General features: G+C 36.3%; 1 protein-coding gene across 1 annotated transcript; it reads left to right on the forward strand.

Moving 5' to 3' along the window:
- The first annotated feature begins 5841 nt into the window (after window positions 1-5841).
- LOC149192570 (actin-depolymerizing factor-like) lies at window positions 5842-17516 on the forward strand. The gene is made up of 3 exons (XM_089406413.1): window positions 5842-5877; window positions 14472-14731; window positions 16878-17516. The coding sequence occupies exons 1-3, from the start codon at window positions 5842-5844 to the stop codon at window positions 17224-17226; spliced, it is 645 nt and encodes a 214-aa protein (XP_089262539.1). The 3' UTR covers window positions 17227-17516.
- Window positions 17517-18733: the final 1217 nt, after the last annotated feature.

The raw sequence follows: 18733 nt of genomic DNA on the forward strand, positions 1-18733 counted from the left end.
CTCATTGGTGTGAAGTGGGTGTACAAGACAAAGCTGAATGAGAAAGGTGAAATTGACAGATTTAAAGAAAGACTTGTAGCAAAAGGATTCTCGTAGCAACCGGGAATAGATTTTGGAGAAATGTTTGCTCTGGTAGCCAGATTGGATACTGTAGGAGCAGTTCTAGCCACAGCAGCTCAGAATAAGTGGAAAGTATATCATATGGATGTGAAATCAGCCTTCTTGAATGGAATTCTAGAAGAAGAAATTTATGTGCAGTAGCCTCCAGGATATGAAGTTGAAGGTAATGAAGAGAAAGTTTACAGGTTGAAGAAAGCGCTCTATGGACTAAAGCAAGAGCCTCTAATTTGGTATAGAAAAATTGACAGCTACATGATCAAAAATGGATTTTGCAGAAGTAACATTGAACCTACCTTGTACACAAAGGTAAATGAGCATGGACAGATTTTGATTGTTTGCTTATATGTTGATGACATGATTTTTACAGGTGATTTTGAGTTAGATGAATTTAAAGCAGCCATGATGAAAGAATTTGAGATGACAGATCTTGGTCTCATGAAATATTTTCTTGGCATAAAAGTTGAGCAATCTGAAAAAAGGAATTTTTATTTGTCAAAATAAATATGCCAAAGATTTGTTGAAAAGATTCAGGATGGAAAATTGCAAACTTGTCCCTACACCAGTTGCAACATGTACAAAGTTAAGCAAGGATGATGAAGGATCATATGTCAATCCAACTCTATTCAAAAGATTGGTTGGAAACCTCATGTATCTCATAGCTACAAGACCAGATATCATGAAAGGAGTGAGTTTGATTTCCATATTTATGGAGACTCCAAAAGACACACATTGGAGTGTAGGAAAAAGAATTATGAGATACATAGCAGGAACTAGATATTGTGGCATAATGTATGCAAGCACAGAAAAAAAGGATTTTATTGGATACATAGATAGTGATTTTGCAGGAAGTTTGGATGATAGGAAGAGCACTTATGGTTTTATGTTCCATCTTGGTTCAAGTGTGATTTCATGGGCATCTAAGAAACAACCCATTGTGACGCTTTCATCATCAAAAGCAAAATATGTAGCAGCAACATGAACAGCATGTCCAGCGGTGTGGTTAAGAAGAGTATTTGATGAACTCAAGCAGAAACAACAAGGATCAACAAAAATATATTGTGACAACACCTCAGCGATTGCACTATCCAAGAATAGTGTGTTTCATGAGAAGAGCAAGCATATTGATACTACATATCATTTTATTAGAGAACTTGTGAGCAATGGATAAGTTCACTTAAAGCCTTGTAAATCTAGTGATCAATTGGCTTATATATTTACTAAGTCATTAGCAAAATATGTGTTTCAGTTTCATAGAAGAAACTTGGGTGTTGTAAGCCTAGCTAAGACATAGACCAGCAGGCATGTTTGAGTTATCATGAGTCATGTTTTAGTTTAGTGCTCGTAATTAAGGGGGAGTGTTAAAATAATCTAACTACTCCCGCATGAGGAGTTGGTTAAAATTAGAGAGTCTGTTAACTAAGTGTTGAGTGTTGAGTGTTGAGTGTTGAGTGTTGAGTGTTGAGTCAAGTCGAGTTAAGTGATAGACAACTTTTAGTGTGTGGTTTCATGTCAAGATATTTTAGGCGAGTCGCTAGTTGAAAAGGTTTAAATACCCTTCACCGGGGTCATTGTAAGAATGAAGTTTTGTGTGATTAATAAAAGAGTCACAGCTCGTGTGTTTTGTGTAAATTTATGTTTTGTCTCCTCTTCCTTTCAAACAAATCAGTATCATAGCGAGATTACAAAGAGAGAGGGAGAACGGATTAGCAGCAATCCATGTGATAAGAGAAATATGTTTTTTTCTCGTGATTAATGCTATAAAGCACCTTGTAAATTGTATACAAGGCATTATAATGCTGGTAGGATTAGCAGAGAGCTGTGTTATAAGGGTGAGCTTACAGCAATTTAGCAGCACATAGTTTCCTTCGAGGTGGGCAGCATTATCTCACTAACACGAGCAACTTTCATGTGCAGCGCGTTAACACGCAGCGCTCTCATCTCAAGAAGCGTGTTAATAAGTCAAGTTACACGCAGCCCTCACATCACGATAGACATGTTAGCGTCTTAAAAAGTCTTCAGGTGAAAAGAGCGTAGTTTTTTAAGGTACAAAGATGCTTTATATGGTGAAAAACTTATTTCCCATAGCTAGTTCATATACGTTGGGTGGGAAACTCTTTTATTAAAATAAAAGAGCATACTAAAAACAAAGGGCTTTATTAAAATATTTTTTATAATGGCTTTAGAAACTTTATAAAAGGAAATTTTTTGAAAAAAAAATATATATATATATACATATATATAAACTTAGGGTTTTATTGAAAGGGGATTTTTTTGAAAAAATGAGCTTTGTAAAGCGTATAAAAGGAGAAATTTAGAGTTTTTTGAAGAGAAATTTTTGAAGAAATATGACTTTCTCAAATTTCCAGCCCCAGTTCCCACTGTTTACAGGGAAGGGTTATGATGTGTGGACCACTAAGATGGAAACCACGTTGCAGGCTCATGATGTTTGGGATTATGTCTAGTTTGAGTTTTCATAACCTAAAACAGAAAAAGAAGAACAAGTTGTCACTAATGCGGAGAGGGATCGATTGAAGAAAGACAAAAAGAAAAATGCACAAGTGTTCCAGCTTATCCAGCATGGAGTGGACCGAGAAGTGTTCCAGAAGATTAGGATCACATTTTCTGCAAAGGAAGCATGTCATACTTTAGCGAAAAACTATAAAGGTATGGCCAAAGTCAATATTGTTAAGTTGCAGAATACTAGGAGAGATTTTGAAAGTCTACAGATGAAGGAGACAAAGGACATTGATTCTTTCATGAATCGGGTCATGACTGTCATAAATCAGTTAAAAATTTATGGTGAGGAAATTAAAGATCAAACAATGGTTGAGAAGGTCCTTAGATCTTTGTCTACCAAATTTGATGTTTTGGTAGTAGCCATAGAAGAAGCCAAAGATTTAGCATCATTGATAGTTGATGAGTTAATGGGATCACTTCTATCACATGAGGCAAGGATAGACAGAAATAAGGATTCCACTTTAGAGACCGCTTTCAAAATTCAAGTTTCTATTTCAAGAGACAGAGGTTGAGGCAGAAGTAGATCGAGAGGCAGAGGACTAGGCATAAGATATGGTGGCCAGAGAGATTGCCGAGAAGAGCTTGTTCCATATGCAAGTGCAATAGGTAGCCTGATGTATGCAATGGTCTGTACTAGACCATACATTGCACATGCAGTGGGATTATTGAGCAGGTTTATGTCAAAACCAGGGAAGGAGCACTGGATAGCAGTGAAGCGGGTTTTCAGGTATTTGCATGGCACTAGTGATTATGGTTTGTGCTACCAAGGAAGACCAGGATTGGACAGAGTGTTGGATATTCGTGGCTTTGTTGATGTAGACTAGGTTGGAGATCTAGATCAGAGAAGATCTACAAGTGGGTATGTGTTTAACCTGTTTGGAGGTGCAGTCAGTTGGATGAGTAAGAAACAATCTGTAGTGGCATTATCAACTATAGAGGCAGAATACATGGCAGCCACTCATGCAAGCAAGGAAGCAATTTGGTTGCAGAGATTATGTTCAAATATGGGGTTAGTACAGGGAGCTATAAGGATAAACTGTGACAGCCAAAGTGCAATTTTCTTGGCAAATAACTCTGCATATCATTCGAAGACAAAGCACATTGATGTTCGGTATCACTTTGTGAGGGATATGATAGAAGACAAAAAGGTGTTGCTGGTAAAGGTGGACACTTTGAAGAATACTGCAGATGCATTGACAAAATCTGTGAGCTCTGAAAAGTTCTCTTGGTGTAGAGAAACAATGGGCATTGCAGGGCTGGATAAATGACTAAGCTCTCTTGTGGCCCCATGTAGAAAGAAAACAACAAGTGGGAGAATGTTGGGTTGTGTTATATTCTTTCCAAAACTAGCCCACGTAGTTAACCGGGGGGTTAGAAGGGGGGCGAAGCCCCCCCTTTGTTGCGTCGATTTCATAGTGGGGGGAGTCACAGGGGGTTTGAGGGGTGCAGGTAACCCCACTCTATGGGGTCCGAGGCAGCGCCCCGGAAAATTTTGGTTTTGGACCCTATGTTAGGTTGGGCAGACCTACCTATGGTTTTGTGCATGATTTTCACACATAGTTTTGGACGCGATGGTTTTCAGTCCATGGTTTTGGATGCTATGGTTTTTGGTCCATGGCTTTGGACGCGATGGTTTTCGGTCCATGGTATTGGATGCTTCGGCATGTATAAATATGTATTGTAACATTGAAAGGAACATAATGAAAAATAAAGCCGGTAGTCCCGATTTTGGGATCCAGGGGAAAATCTCTGTGTATATGTGTTTTATGTGTTATGATCTCGCTATTGTTTATTTTTTGTGTTTTAGAATTCGTATGCAGGTAATTTCTGTACGGGGTTAAAACCTACAAAAGATTGGTAAATCGATATATGGATGCAGGTAATGCATTCTATTGTCAAAATCATAGGTAATCAACTCTTCGACTCTTTCAAGTTTAATATGTTCTCGTTAGATATTTTGAATATCTGGGTGGTTGCAATGCTTGTTTGCATGTCCAATTTGTTGGGAATTCAGGTGAACTAAATTGGTATCAGTTGATTTTATGCCTCTTCTAGGAGGAGAAGGAGAAACTGGTATCTTGTATCTACCCACACACATTAAATGCGTTCTTGCCCATTCTTTTTTAAGTGGGGATGCTTCTCACTATTTTGTCATGAGATATTATGAGAAATGAATATGTAACTCAAATATAATTTTTCCTAAAGCTACTTTGTATGTAGGATTAGAATGACCACATTGTTATGTTGTTGGAGTAATACAAAAGTTACTTTGTCTTAAATTTGTGTTGTCTTATATTATTTATGTCTATGTTGATATATGATAATAATGTTTTTACTAGTGGCCATAAAATATGTGATCCTAGACCCCATTTTGATCATAACTCTTTCACTAGAAGTTATAAAGTGATCTTTGACTAAATTTTGAAAGATATAGAAAATTCTAATTGTGTATGTAGAACTTATCAAATCTCTTCTTCAAAATCTAAAATTCAATCATTTCTTCCCCTTACATCCATGTTTGATGGTTCACGAAGCTTATTCGGAATTTGTAACTCAATGCATTTTGATTCTTGGTACTAATTCTCTACACCATTGTTATTCTCAAGGAAGACAAAGTTGTAGTGTACCTAGTTAGTCATTTCACTATATAGGGAAAATTTATCTCCTTCCAAAGAGACTAACGAAATTCATATTTTGTTCATAGAATTTATCCAAATATTTTGGTTCCACCAATGGAAAGGGGCTTAAGGTTATATAAAACTTTATCCATGTTGCAAGGTTATATAAATCTTAACATCTTAATTTATTCACTAGTTTCCAATGTTCAAAATTCAAAACATTTGTGTTATGTATTTCAATATTAGAACCATATAAATTTCTCTAATTTTAATTAATTGAATTCATACATGTAGCAAAAAGATGTAAAGTATTTCTTCCGTAATGAAGTGAAGAGTATATATTTTTAGCACAAAAACTGGTATAACTAAGTAAATTGTTTTGGGTATGTAATTGTGTAGGCCAAGGAAATTCTAATAACTGAAATATTAAAGACAATAGAACAAATACGGAACATCCAATATTATTCCATTCGTATATGTTGGCATAAGTCCTCATAGAAGGGTTCCACACATAAAAACACTCTATTTTCCCTCAGAATTGATAAATTTCATGCATTTTTCAACATTGTCTTTTTTTGTGTGATCAATGCCCTCCTCAATGTTTCACATTTCATATAGATATGTATCATTTCTTATGGTGTTGGTTATTTCATGCATTTTCTAACATGTTTCAAGTTATTTCAAGATTCGCCCCCTCTTAAGGTATCACCTCATGTCCTCTTAGAACTAGTTAAAACTTGACATTTGCCAAGTTTTTCTTGCATATGTTATTCGTTAAATACTATAGTAATTGCCCACATAAGCAAGCCCACTTTGGGAGTAGTAATAGTATCAAAATTTTAAAATAATAATAATAATAATAATAAATTTAGAAATTTAGAAAAAAAAACAAAATAATAGTAATAATAATAATTGATGTAAAAGATGATCAAGAGTTCCCATTATAGATTTCAAATCTATCATTTATACATAGAGATGAAACAATTCATTCCCACTAATGAAATCCGAAGTAGATAGGTTCCTTCTAGCCTGCACATGTTTCATATACAATTATTTTAACATTAATGTGGACTAAGAGGTGACATGGGCTTCGCATGGTAGACCCATAAGGTAAAAAGATAGACATCACATATATGGTAAACATAAGTATTCATGGATGTTCATCTGTTACGAACATAAACTGGATAAAATAAAATAAACATCTATAAATATTAAATAATCAAGTAATGATTATGTTAAGTAGTCATTAGTTAAGTGAAAAGGCATGTCTAAAAGACATGCCTAGTCACGAAAGGACACCTTCTTAGGTCTATATGTGGGTCCTCATTGTAACAGTCATCATCACTTGTACATTTTTATATATAATAAATTATTATTACAAATACCTTTTGTGTATTTTTACATTAAAGCTAACAAGCTATCAGTTTTGTTGCCCCAGTGGTATCAAAGCCATGCTACACAATATAATCATGCAGGTCTTTGAACATTGTTCGCAGCACAATATGCCATTACATTCACGTTCTGAATTCATGGAGCAGCGTTTAGAAAAATCATCTGAAGAAGTTAAATCATGTCGAAAGGAAATCGATAATAAGGAAGATGTTGAAGAAGACATTGATGAGGATGAAGAGGAAAATGTGGAAGAAGAAAAAGAAGAAGATATTTGTGAAGATAATTATGAAGATGACATGTTTGAAAAAGAAAAAGTGGATTATGGGAAAGAGGAGGAAGAAAACCATGATCAAAATGATGAGCATAATGCACAAAACATTACATTTAATAATGGTGAAAATAAACTTGGTCGTAGTGACGAAGATCCACATGAAGATGATGATGATCGCAACCATAAACATACAAGGAGAGTCACTCGGTCTCAATCTTTTGATCGGGATGGTGAAGAGGATGATGAGACGAGACCTATCAAGAATCGGGGCATGCTTCCAAATAATGGCCAGTCATTGCAAGAAGGTGAGGCATAATTTTCAGATAGTTGTAGGGAATTCGATGAAGATTATGTAGAACAAGATGATGATCTAGAGGAAGCTTGTTGCATTTCAGGATGTCCTGATGATGGTGCAGAAAATATTTCGGATGCAGCAATAACATCAACTCCTAATCACTACCCTGATAGGCAGGCCATTGTCCCAATGAAAATGGAAGCCTTCAATATATGTTTTCCTCTGAAGTCAGCTTGTACAGTCTACAAGTGCAAGCCCCATAGTCATTATGGGGATGATAGTGATGACTTTGAAGATGACACTACAAATTCAAAGAGCCATTGTTCCTATGATTCCTTTCGAATAGTTTCAAGCATCTCTTGTCAGGGTTCCGAGAAAGGGGATGACACAGGGATCTCTTCCGACAAGCATGCTACTTCAACTAGCATGTTGAAGGATAATCAGCTATTATTGGATTATCATGTTGAAGATGGACACACTTTACATTTGGTGGTTCGGCAACCTGTTCCACCTTCAACTTCATCATCTACAGCAGGACCAAGTGGAAGTGAGGGAACTTCTGAACAACAAGGAAATGATAATGCTACAGGTGCAGCCTATAACAGGATTGGCCAGGTTTCTCATAATATAGTATTTGGAACTTTCAATCTTCAAGATCAAGGTGATGGAGGTTTTCTGGATCTTAATAGGATACTTGCTACCGTGCTTAATTCTATTAGAATGGGCAGCCCAACTCCTGTGAATGTTGATGCGGAAAATGGGCCAACTGTAACAAGGACTATTTTACCAACTCATGGTCAACAAGGAACTGGTTCAGAAGGGCAAGACCGACAGGATAATTCAAGTGGTGGATCCCAGACTTTAAATCAACAGCAACCTGGTCTGGCCTTGTCCAACATTGTGCTTGAACCTGTGAATCAGGCTTTACACATGCTGACGACAACACAACAAACACCTTCTCCCCAAGATCTGGTTGTTCCTGATGCATTGGCAACATTATCCCTATACTTGAACCGTATGGAGCAGGGATTTTTAATTAATAGGTTTGATAGTCAGCATCATTCTCCTACATCTCCTAGTTATGGATCACAAGATCAAGCAAATGCCTTAGGAATACCTTATGTTTCTAGAGGGTTGACTACCCCTGCCGCCTTGGGCACACTCATTCGACGCACACAAAAATTGATGAATGGTCGAGTTGGGGCTGCATTTTCTATTGACTTGGAGCCTACCATTAAAAAGCTTGAGAACCATGATCCACCTCAAGAGGTGTTTAGATCAATGGTTGAAAATACTATGGCGCTCTATGTTGTTGATGCGAACACATCTAATGGAGCAGATACTTCAAAGATATTAAATCATTTACCAAATACTAAAAAACATGTTGAAGGGAGCCCTATAAAATCTAAAAAGACGGAACCCAAGAAGCCCTGTAGAGTGCCAAAGACCCTATTTTTTTATTTTTAAGAATTGAAGGATTTGCTTTACAATTGCGCAATGGAAGCATGTTTCGAACATAGATTTTGATAGCATATGGATGACGTATTCAGACAGTAGCCTCTACATTAGAATTGCGCAGTGGAAGCGTGTTTTGAACAGCAATCTCGAGGGTGAGCGGAATGGGAGATAGGAACAACAAAGGAGCACGACATTTAAGTTTTAGATTACTTCGCCTCATCTGCAAGGATCCAGAGGTTCCAGGTGGTTTCATTGCGGGAGATCGCAGGAGTCACAGGCATCTCTTTGCGATTCTGATGAATTCCCCAAAAACTGTTGACCCTTGTCTGTGGCGTAAATCTCGGTATCATGCCTTGATGCATTGTGCCTTTTACTTGAATCGTTGTCGACAAGTTCCAATGTTCCAACACAAATTGACATGCATTTGTATTATGGATGTGCCACGATGTTTTGCCACATTGGGTCGTCCTCAGATCTCATAGCACCTTCAAACCCATCATTACTTCATCAAGCATCGTACCTCACCGTCAACGATGGCATGTTATATGAGTCGTATTATGCAAGTAATATAAAATAGTTATATAATGCAATATAGTGTTACATGCAACTATATAGTTATATAATGTTATTATATTATATGGTGCATAAAACTAAATAACTTATTAAAAAAAAAATATTTAAAAAAAATAAAGAAAAAAAAATTAAAATTAAAAAGGAAAAGACAAAAAGGTCTATATCTATATCTATATATATATATTATGATTATACCAGCTGAGGTACTAGTGACGTCAAGTTACATATGCCAGGATAATAAAACGCAAGGTGAAGAAATTTGTTCAGGGCTAAGAAGGAAATTGCCAACAATAAGCTTTGAGGACAAAGCTTCTGAAGGAAGGGGCAATGTTACAAACATAAATTGGATAAAATAAAATAAACATCTATAAATATAAATAAATGTAAATATTAAATAATCAAGTAATGACTATGTTAAGTAGTCATTAATTAAGTGAAAAGGCATGTCTAAAAGACATGCCCAGTCACGAAAGGACACCTACTTAGGTATATATGCAGATCATCATTGCAACATTCATCATCACTTGTACATTTTTATATATAATAAATTATTTTTACAAATACCTTTTGTGTATTTTTACAATAAAGCTAACTATGTACGGTATTCGCTTTAATTATCTAAATAAGATAAATTGGTCTATTTCCTTCTTGTACAACAATTTTGATTTTGTTCTTCTATATCCATGACAAGTTACAAACATTGTCCTGCTTCAATGTCTTGAAAAGACATTCCTTCATCTTCCTCTATTCTTTTGATAGCTTCAAATGATTGTCCAGCTTTAGTACCTACAAAATCTTCAACCATGCACAAATAATGACTTTTATATCATAAAGCCTGATGACCTTATTTGATGCCTCTATCATCAAATATTTATGTTGGTCTTCACTCACCAAACAATCTATGAGACTCTTAACAGGTCTCTTATCAACATCGTCATCTTCCTCTCCAAGGAATGATCCTTTTTATGGTCCATAGTAGTGAATTTCCTCTTCACCCTTGACTGCCTTTAGTTCCTCTTACTTCAACCAAGCACTTAAATTATGCTTAAAAATCTTCCTCAATTTCCTTGCATATAATTGCACAACAAACTATTTAACCCACTTCTTCATCCTCTATCTGCACCTTTGGTTTTTTTCATTCTACCTTGTAGCAGTGGCATCATTGTACTGAGCCTTTCCTTAATCTCAGCAAACTCTATGTCAAATTCCTCTTGACTTATTATCCTACTTATGTATTTTACTTTGGCATCTTCATTTACTTTGTTGTGGCTTTCACCTTAGCCTTTGTTATGACCATCAATAGTCATCTTCACTCTTCCTTTATGAGATTCCTCTTGCCCACTGTGAGTTGCAATCAAGCCTCCATCGAAACCTCACCAAGCTTCTTTCCTATGGGTTTGGCATTTTGATATCACAGATTCACCTACTTTGGAACCTCTTGAGATTCATCTACTCCTATGGCTATTTCACTATTCTCACCTCTTAATAACTCCACTTGTTCTCTTCTCCTTCCTTGAGGACTTACTTTGTCCTCTTCTCTTTCCATCCTCAGCCGAAACACCATTTCCTCTCTATTGCAACTTCTCTAATGTGATGGTTCTCTTCCACATTTCTTCCCCTCCTACTCTTACCTGCAACTATTAGTCTCTTTCATAAGACCAGGTTTGCTTATTAGGTCTCCTCGATGGTGAGATCTCAAAATCTCTTGTATCCCTTGTCTAGAGTCCCTCTTAGGAATTTCTACTTCTAAACTTTGTTGTCTATGCTAGCTGCAAAAATCCTTGTAATATTTAGCGACTTCTTTTTTCTTGAAGTGCTTACCTTCAAGATTCCTTTGTCTCATTAATGGTTTAGCATTCACAGGATCAAGTTGGGCATGTTAATTCCACTTTATGTCTACACTTTCACACTACAAGTATGCATCCACAAATTATGTTTTGAATAATCTAATGTAACCATGAGTGTATTAATATATTTCTCTTACCAAGGGCTGGCATAATTCATATATTAAATTTCTTACATGTTGGGTGCATCATTAAACACACCACTCTGCTGATCTATTAGCACAATTCTTTTGAGTTACCACAAGCTAGTCATTTTTCACCAATTTAAAGGAAAATAATTTGTCCCATAAAAATCTATTTGTGTCAAATTTGGAAAAAATAATTCTCAAATAATCAAATTCTCTTGAAGACGCCTTTGTAACCCATAATGTTATTCTATGAACAGATAAAAATATCAATTGTTTAAAAATTCTTACCTTGCTTAAGATGCACAACATGTTGTAGTGGCTTCTAATGGACCAATGATACCTTAATGAGTGTTCTATCTCATTTGTATTTTGAGGCTTTGATACCGCTTAATGTAGCCCACCTAGATTCTCAAGTTACTTGCCTGAGTTCTATTTCGACCTTTGATCTCGTGCTCGACCTTCCTTAGTCAATACTCAATGTAGCAAAACCAAGAATGCACAATAGCGCTTACAATCCTTGCATAATATACGTCTCGCTTGTACTCCATTCAGCCTTTTGAAGCGCTTTCGACCATGGTCAAGAGGCCTTCCAAAATTAACAACACTTAGACTGCATTTTTAAACCTTGCAAGAGGAAGGCTCCAAAATTACCGCTACCATTAATGTACCATGTGCTTATCAAATATCTTGTATAAACCCAAACTCTCTTTTGAAGAATCTACAAGCCTTATCCAATTTAGGATTTGGATTTCTCACTTCTTTTTTTGGTCCATATTTCTCACATTTCGTATATTATATATCCCTGTATTTTATTCATTTTTTTTGTAGACTTCAGATATCATGAACCTCCGATAGATATCGAGTCTAGATATAGTATAAATCTGGGTTCAGGGTCACGTATTCTCATCAATATGTCAAAGCTCGGATTATAAAAGTGCCTGGATTTGTTTAAGAGTTAGTTTTTCTTTTCGACCCAAATATATCCTCATATCTAGATATATTTCTGAAGACCTAAATTTTATTGTGTCCAAGCATAGTCGAATCTGGATGTGTTCAAAAATATGGTTAATTCGTTTCGTACTGGAAAAGCAATAATTCAGGATCCGAGATTGATTCCATCCACAAAAACTTACAAAAATTTAAAACCCGATATTTTCCCACATTCCAAGTTCTATGAATTTGATGAACTTTATACTAAGTTGGCATCATACTTTATCTCAGATTATGTCAATGGATAGAACTCCTTTGTGCAAGGGAATAGGTGGTTTAAGGATAATATAAATGACCATAAATTGATTTGATCGAGTCCTTGTAGCAGATCTTCACCTTGGAAAATATAAACCCAACCTATAAACTCCAACCATTGCACAGTTTCTCTTTAGTTTGCTTGGCCTGATTTTTCCTATCTAGGCATTCTCTGTCCCGGTATCTTTCTTTGTTTGCATCGATGATGGATTAGCCTCCTCTTAAGACTTGTACTCACTCTGTTCCTCAAAACAAGCCTCATAGGCATCGACAATCTGACAGTCACAACCAAAAACCTATTATTCCAACACGATGGGAAATTTGAGCTTCCCTAGACAAATCATTTATTTATTCTTTATTGGAAATCAAGGTACAAATACAACATGTACAAACATAAATACACCAAAAACACATTATATTTATTTATCAAGACATTTGCAGAGAACTTGTGTAACATTTTCTCAAGCTGCCCCTCTGGAGCTCCTTGAACTCTATTACCCCTTAAACTTTACACAAATATTTACATTAGCTATTAAAATATCTAGTTTTGTGTAATTTTATATATTATATATGGTTTATATATATATATATATATATATATATATATATATATATATATATATATATATATATAAACCATAAACATAATGCATGTGTGTGAGAGATATATATTATTAAAAAGAAAAAGAGATAAAACTACAAAACGCATGTTATATGCATTATAAACATAATATAAAACATATATGTATATAACTACACAATGTAACATATGTGGTAAAACATATAAACTATATGTTGTATGCAACCTTACAATATTCAACTTGGGAATCACTGCATTATAGATTTAACCAACATGAAATAGGAAGAGGGTCCGTCATAATGAACACACGCAAATTTGTGGTTATATGGTATGTTATTGCAAGGATTGCATTCAAAATTTATGCACTACACCCACCGAGAATTGGAACCTTGCCTTATTAGGCCGATAGGCGTTCGTTTGAGTGAGACTTTCATCGTCTTTTTGTTTCTAATGTGGATACACACCTGGTATCCACATTCAGCGGGAAATCCGCTGAAATTGTTCATGTGTCGTGCAATTTTTGTTTATTCTCAGCAATTCGGAGAACATCCTGCTTTCTTCCACCACATCTGCTTCTTTGTTTTGAGCGATCGGAGTCATTTCCCCTGGTTCGGCTGGCTCTCGGAATCAGACCTGGAAATTCGTCTGGTCTACGAGTATGGCCTCTTGTTTGCCCAAAACGAGCTGGAAACGGAGGATATTACATCTTTCAACTATGAATTCTTGCAGAGCATGGGGATTGGAATCGCAAAACGCAGGCTGGAGATTTTGAAGTTAGCCAAGTGCGAGCGGGGAAATCGACTCCGTATGTCCAGAGGTTTGTGTCTTCTTCTAAGAAAATGAAGCACCGTGTTCGGAGATTTGTTTGCGGTTTTCTCCCCCCGCCACCGCCTTCGGAGCCGACTCTGTATGTCTCAGCTTCGAAGGTATTTTGCAGAGGAAATCGCAACTGCAGGCGCTTGGGCGGGTTACCGCCTACTCTGGCTCTCAAGAATGGGGAGGCGGTGGTTTTTGGGCACGGGGATGCCAAGAAGAAGAAAATTCCCATGAGATTGAAAGCCGAGGCAGAGGATTTTCGTGGATGTACTCCTCAGAATAATGATTGAGTTTCGCTTGTTAATAGTGGCGAGATTTGGTCATGGGCGTCCATGTTTGACGATCTGAAGCCCACTTAAGGGTACATAGCTTTTTCTTGATAGTTAATGGCGGTCTATTGGAATTAGGATTCTTGTTTCTTTTCTGTCTTGTTTGCAGTAGCATCCAGAACAGAGTACTAATGGGGAATGGAAAGCACAGTGTGACCCAATGGTAAACAATAACTAACTTCTTTGATTTTCTTTTCTTCTAGTGGAAACTGATAAAAAGAGATTCAATCAATTAATCGGTTGAGTTGAATTTTGTGGGGCATTGAATGGCATTCATCCATCCAGTCGAGCGCTTCTTCTGGAATGGGCGTTGTATATGACTGCAAGCACGCTTTCCTGGAGCTGAAGAGGAAGAAGATCCATCGCTACGTGGTGTTCAAAATCGAGGAGAAAACTAAACAAGTGGTTGTTGAAAAGACCGGAGGACCTGCCGAGAGTTACGATGATTTCACTGATGCCCTCCCCGAGAACGATTTCCGATACACTGTCTATGACTTCGATTTTGTCACCTATGAGAACTGTCAGAAAAGAAAGATCTTCTTTTTGCATGGTAATAAATTTCATCCACCTTCCCATTTCAATTCTCCCACAATTCATCAAGCCCACACCCAGTTTAGGCCGGTTCCTATTTAAGTTCCATTTTTAAGAATTTTACACACTAACGAACTCTGATCAAGCTGAAAAATTAAGCTAATGTATTTGAATCGTTGGTGTGTTCACGTCCCAGTCATCCCGGGGGCTCTTGTTATTATGGGTTTCCAGTTTTCTTCTTTTCTATGAAGTTTTTGTGTCGTGAGATATCAACTTAGTCTTCTTTATATATTTGTTTCCAAGGATTGTCTGGTCTGGTGCAGTTACAAATTTCATTGGATAGGTTAGACAATGCAACTAGTTCCATTATCACGGAGAGATATAAACGAAACCCTCAGCCAACAGGTTAATGTTCCGATCCCTTTAGCCTATTTCATGCTCTGTGAATCTGAAAGCTGGTTTTGGGATGCAAGACACTGGGTTGATTTGATAGCATCCTCCCCTCACTCTAGTTGTAATAGTATACTAACATTATTGGCTATATAGTTGTCATGCCTTGTGCCCCTTCTCTAGCTTGTGATTGTTATCTATGCAAGGTTTTACAAACTGATCAGGTTTCTTTTTACATTAATAATCACTCTATCTATGTTGGGTGTGTGTTGTGAATAAACCCATATGCATAACAATTGCTAGACAAAGGTGGTTTATTAGGCATTACCAGTATTGTCTGTATGGGATTTTTTATACAATAATAATAATTACCCTTGATGAAGGGGATCTCTGTTGTGTCTGATTGAAACCATGATGCCTTAACTTCCTATGTTCTTGGTTGTCTATAAGGGATTTTGTTCCACAATAATTAATTTCTCTTAATGAATGAAATCTTTGTTGTGTCTGATTGAAGCTAAGATGCCTTAACCACCTATCTTCTCTGTGGTTATGGACTTTATCTTATTCAAACTCTTCGCAATACTAGATTAATACAGGCCTTTTTTGAAGCCTCGATCAAACATGCACAATTGCATATGTTCCCTATTCTACAAAAGGGTGCAATTGGTAAGAAATTTCAGACTTCTCTATAGTTTTCCTTCTTGGTAGCCACTGGAAGAGAAGGAACTTTTGGTTATCTGCTTATGTGAACCCTTTCTGAAAATTAATGATCTTTCTATGGATCATATTAATTCAAATTGTCTTATGTAACCTATAAAAAAAAAAAATCTCAATCTATGGGTCCATATCGTCTTTGACTTTTCACAACATTGTGTCTAGTTGAAGCCATGATGCCTTAACCACCTCTCCTTGTGGATCTTCTCTTTGATTATGGAGTATTATCTCATTCAAACACTGCAATGCTGGATTGATACAGGCCTTTTATCGAAGCCTACATTGAACAGGCACAAGTTCATTGTCCTCCTCTCTACAAAAGGATAAAGGCGTTAAGAAATTTTAGCCATCTGTAAATTTTTCCTTTTTGATAACTACTAGAGGAGAAGGAACCTTTGCTGCTCTGCATAAGTGTAAGGTCATCTAAGTTTTTTAAAACTTAATGATCTTTCTATGGATCATGTTAATTCAAATTGTCTTATGTCAATGATAAAAAAAATCTGTCTATTGGTCCAGTTTGTATCGACATTGAATTTTCATAACATCATGTCTGATAGAAGCCATGATCCCTTAATTGCATCTCATTTGTGGATGATATCTTTGGTTTTGGGTTGTTATCTAATTCAAACACTCTGCAATGCTAGATTGCTACATGCCATTAGGCTACAGGCCTTTTCTGAAGCTTCTGAATCCTCCGACAACCGGGCAGAAGTTCATTTGTCCTCCTTTATACTACATGCTACAGGTGGCAATGGATTTCACCCATTTGTAAAGTTTTCCTTTTGGTTACCGCTGGAGGAGCCGGAACCATTTGCTTCTCTGCTTACGTGTAGGTCCATATATTTCTTTTTGAAACATGATCGTTATATGTATAAGTCAATTTTAATTGTCTTATATTGACTATAAAAAAATCTCCAACCTAGTGAGCTAGCTCAAGTGGTTAAGTCATTTGAGCTTCATGCAGGAGGTCCCCATTTCCTTTTTTTTTGTTTATCAACTCTTATCTATTTAAAATATTGTCTTTATGTATGAGTGATGGAATCCATGCATTTTCAGGTGTCCAGATGTATCCAAAATCAGAGCAAAGATGCTTTATGCTACAACTAAGGACAGACTGAAAAGGGAACTTGATGGTTTTCACTATGAGGTTCAGGCCACTGATCCCGCTGAGATAGATATTGAAGTGATTAGAGACCGTGTCGTTTTTGCCACATACCTTTCAATTTATTATTGCAGGGCAGTGCCATTAAATTTCTGTTATGAACTCGTTGCAGTGGGAGATATTTTTATAAGAAAAATTGCAGCCTTGTCTGACAGTTCTTGCTTTATTGTTTCATTGCTTATACATAGATATTCAGCTCATACAAAAGGTTGTATCGATTTGGTTGGTATTCAAAGTACTTGATCTCAGGTTGTATCGATCTGGTTGGTTTTCAGAGTACTGGGTCTCAGGCCTTTTGCAGTTTGGTTTGCCTTTCATAATTTTTATGATGTAGAACTTTGATTCTGTATTACGTAGAACTATCACTCTGCAAGTACAGTTTCACTATTAGCTTTGTAAATATTTTTCCTTAGCAAGAACTATCACTCTACAAGTACAGTTTCACTATTAGCTTTGTAAATATTTTTCCTTAGCAATAGCTTATGGCTTGGACAAGAAGGGTGGAGAGAAAAATATTGTTGTTTTTTATTTTGGCGGTGGCACGTTTCATGTCAGCGTTCTGACTATTGACAATGGAGTTTTTGAGGTTTTGGCTACAAACGGTGATACCCATCTTGGAGGTAATCTCTCTGAACTCTGTCTAGCAGTTTTACATTATGAATTTGAATACGTGGACGGTGGTTATCATTGACTTTTTTGGTTGGCTTTCGAGCTTTGAACTTACCGGGATGTATATTAATATGCAGGGGATGACTTTGACCAAAGGATAATGGAATATTTCATCAAATTGATCAAGAAAAAGCACGGAAAGAATAAAGAATATTAGTAAGGATAGCAGAAATGAATAAGGCATTCAATGTGTTCCTTGTAATATAGATATAAACAAAACATCTAAAGAAAAGTAATTGCACAATGATCTAGTCCAAGAAAACAAGGTTTTCCACAAACCAATTAACTCTTCTAGAAAAATTCAACAATTCCAATTTAATAATCCTATCGGCCTCTCTTTGTACCTTTTGGGACAATTTCTAGTATTTAAAACTTCATGTGTTTCAATGTGAAAGCACCAACACAATATATCAATGAAGAATGTATATTTGTGTTTTCAAAGTGCACCAAATACTGAAGTCTTGCATTTATAATGTGCTTATATTCATATGCTTTTACTCATGGCATTCAGACTCCCTTCATTTCCAAGAACATAGTTCTAGCCTCAACCTTTACCGTTTCACTTTTTTGATGACGTCTAACTCCTACCACCTCCTCGTATCCTATCAACCCTAGAAAATAACATTGTGTGGTTCCTGTCACATGTCAGACACAAATTTTAAGCAATGTGTCAATTTAGATACAAACAACGAATTTATCCCATGACAAAATAATTACACCTTTCGCCACAATATCTTAGTGTTTGCTTGTAACTCTTCTGGTTTTACACGATAATATTGTTTGCAACAAAATTTGATATAATAGCCCGTTTTTGTTTTGCAGGTTTGAAAATCATTCCAAGCATTAAGGCATCAAATCAAAACAGAAGACTTTGTCAAGAGAACATTAACGCAAATTACTTTTTTTATAATTACCACCACGGGAGATATTGCACTAAGATAAGGAGGTTGGATGTGGACTAAATGGGACAAAATCTTGAGTATTATGGCCAAGATACTCAATGGAAGATTGAAATGGAAATAAGGTGTAAAGATACCAACTTCATGGTAGGAATTTAGTTTTAAAAAAATTGTTATAGTGC

The sequence above is a fragment of the Pinus tabuliformis genome, chromosome 2_2 (genome assembly GCF_031772625.1).
Source record: "Pinus tabuliformis cultivar Carrire ecotype Pingquan chromosome 2_2, CPIR1, whole genome shotgun sequence".
NCBI classification, from domain to species: Eukaryota; Viridiplantae; Streptophyta; class Pinopsida; order Pinales; family Pinaceae; genus Pinus; species Pinus tabuliformis.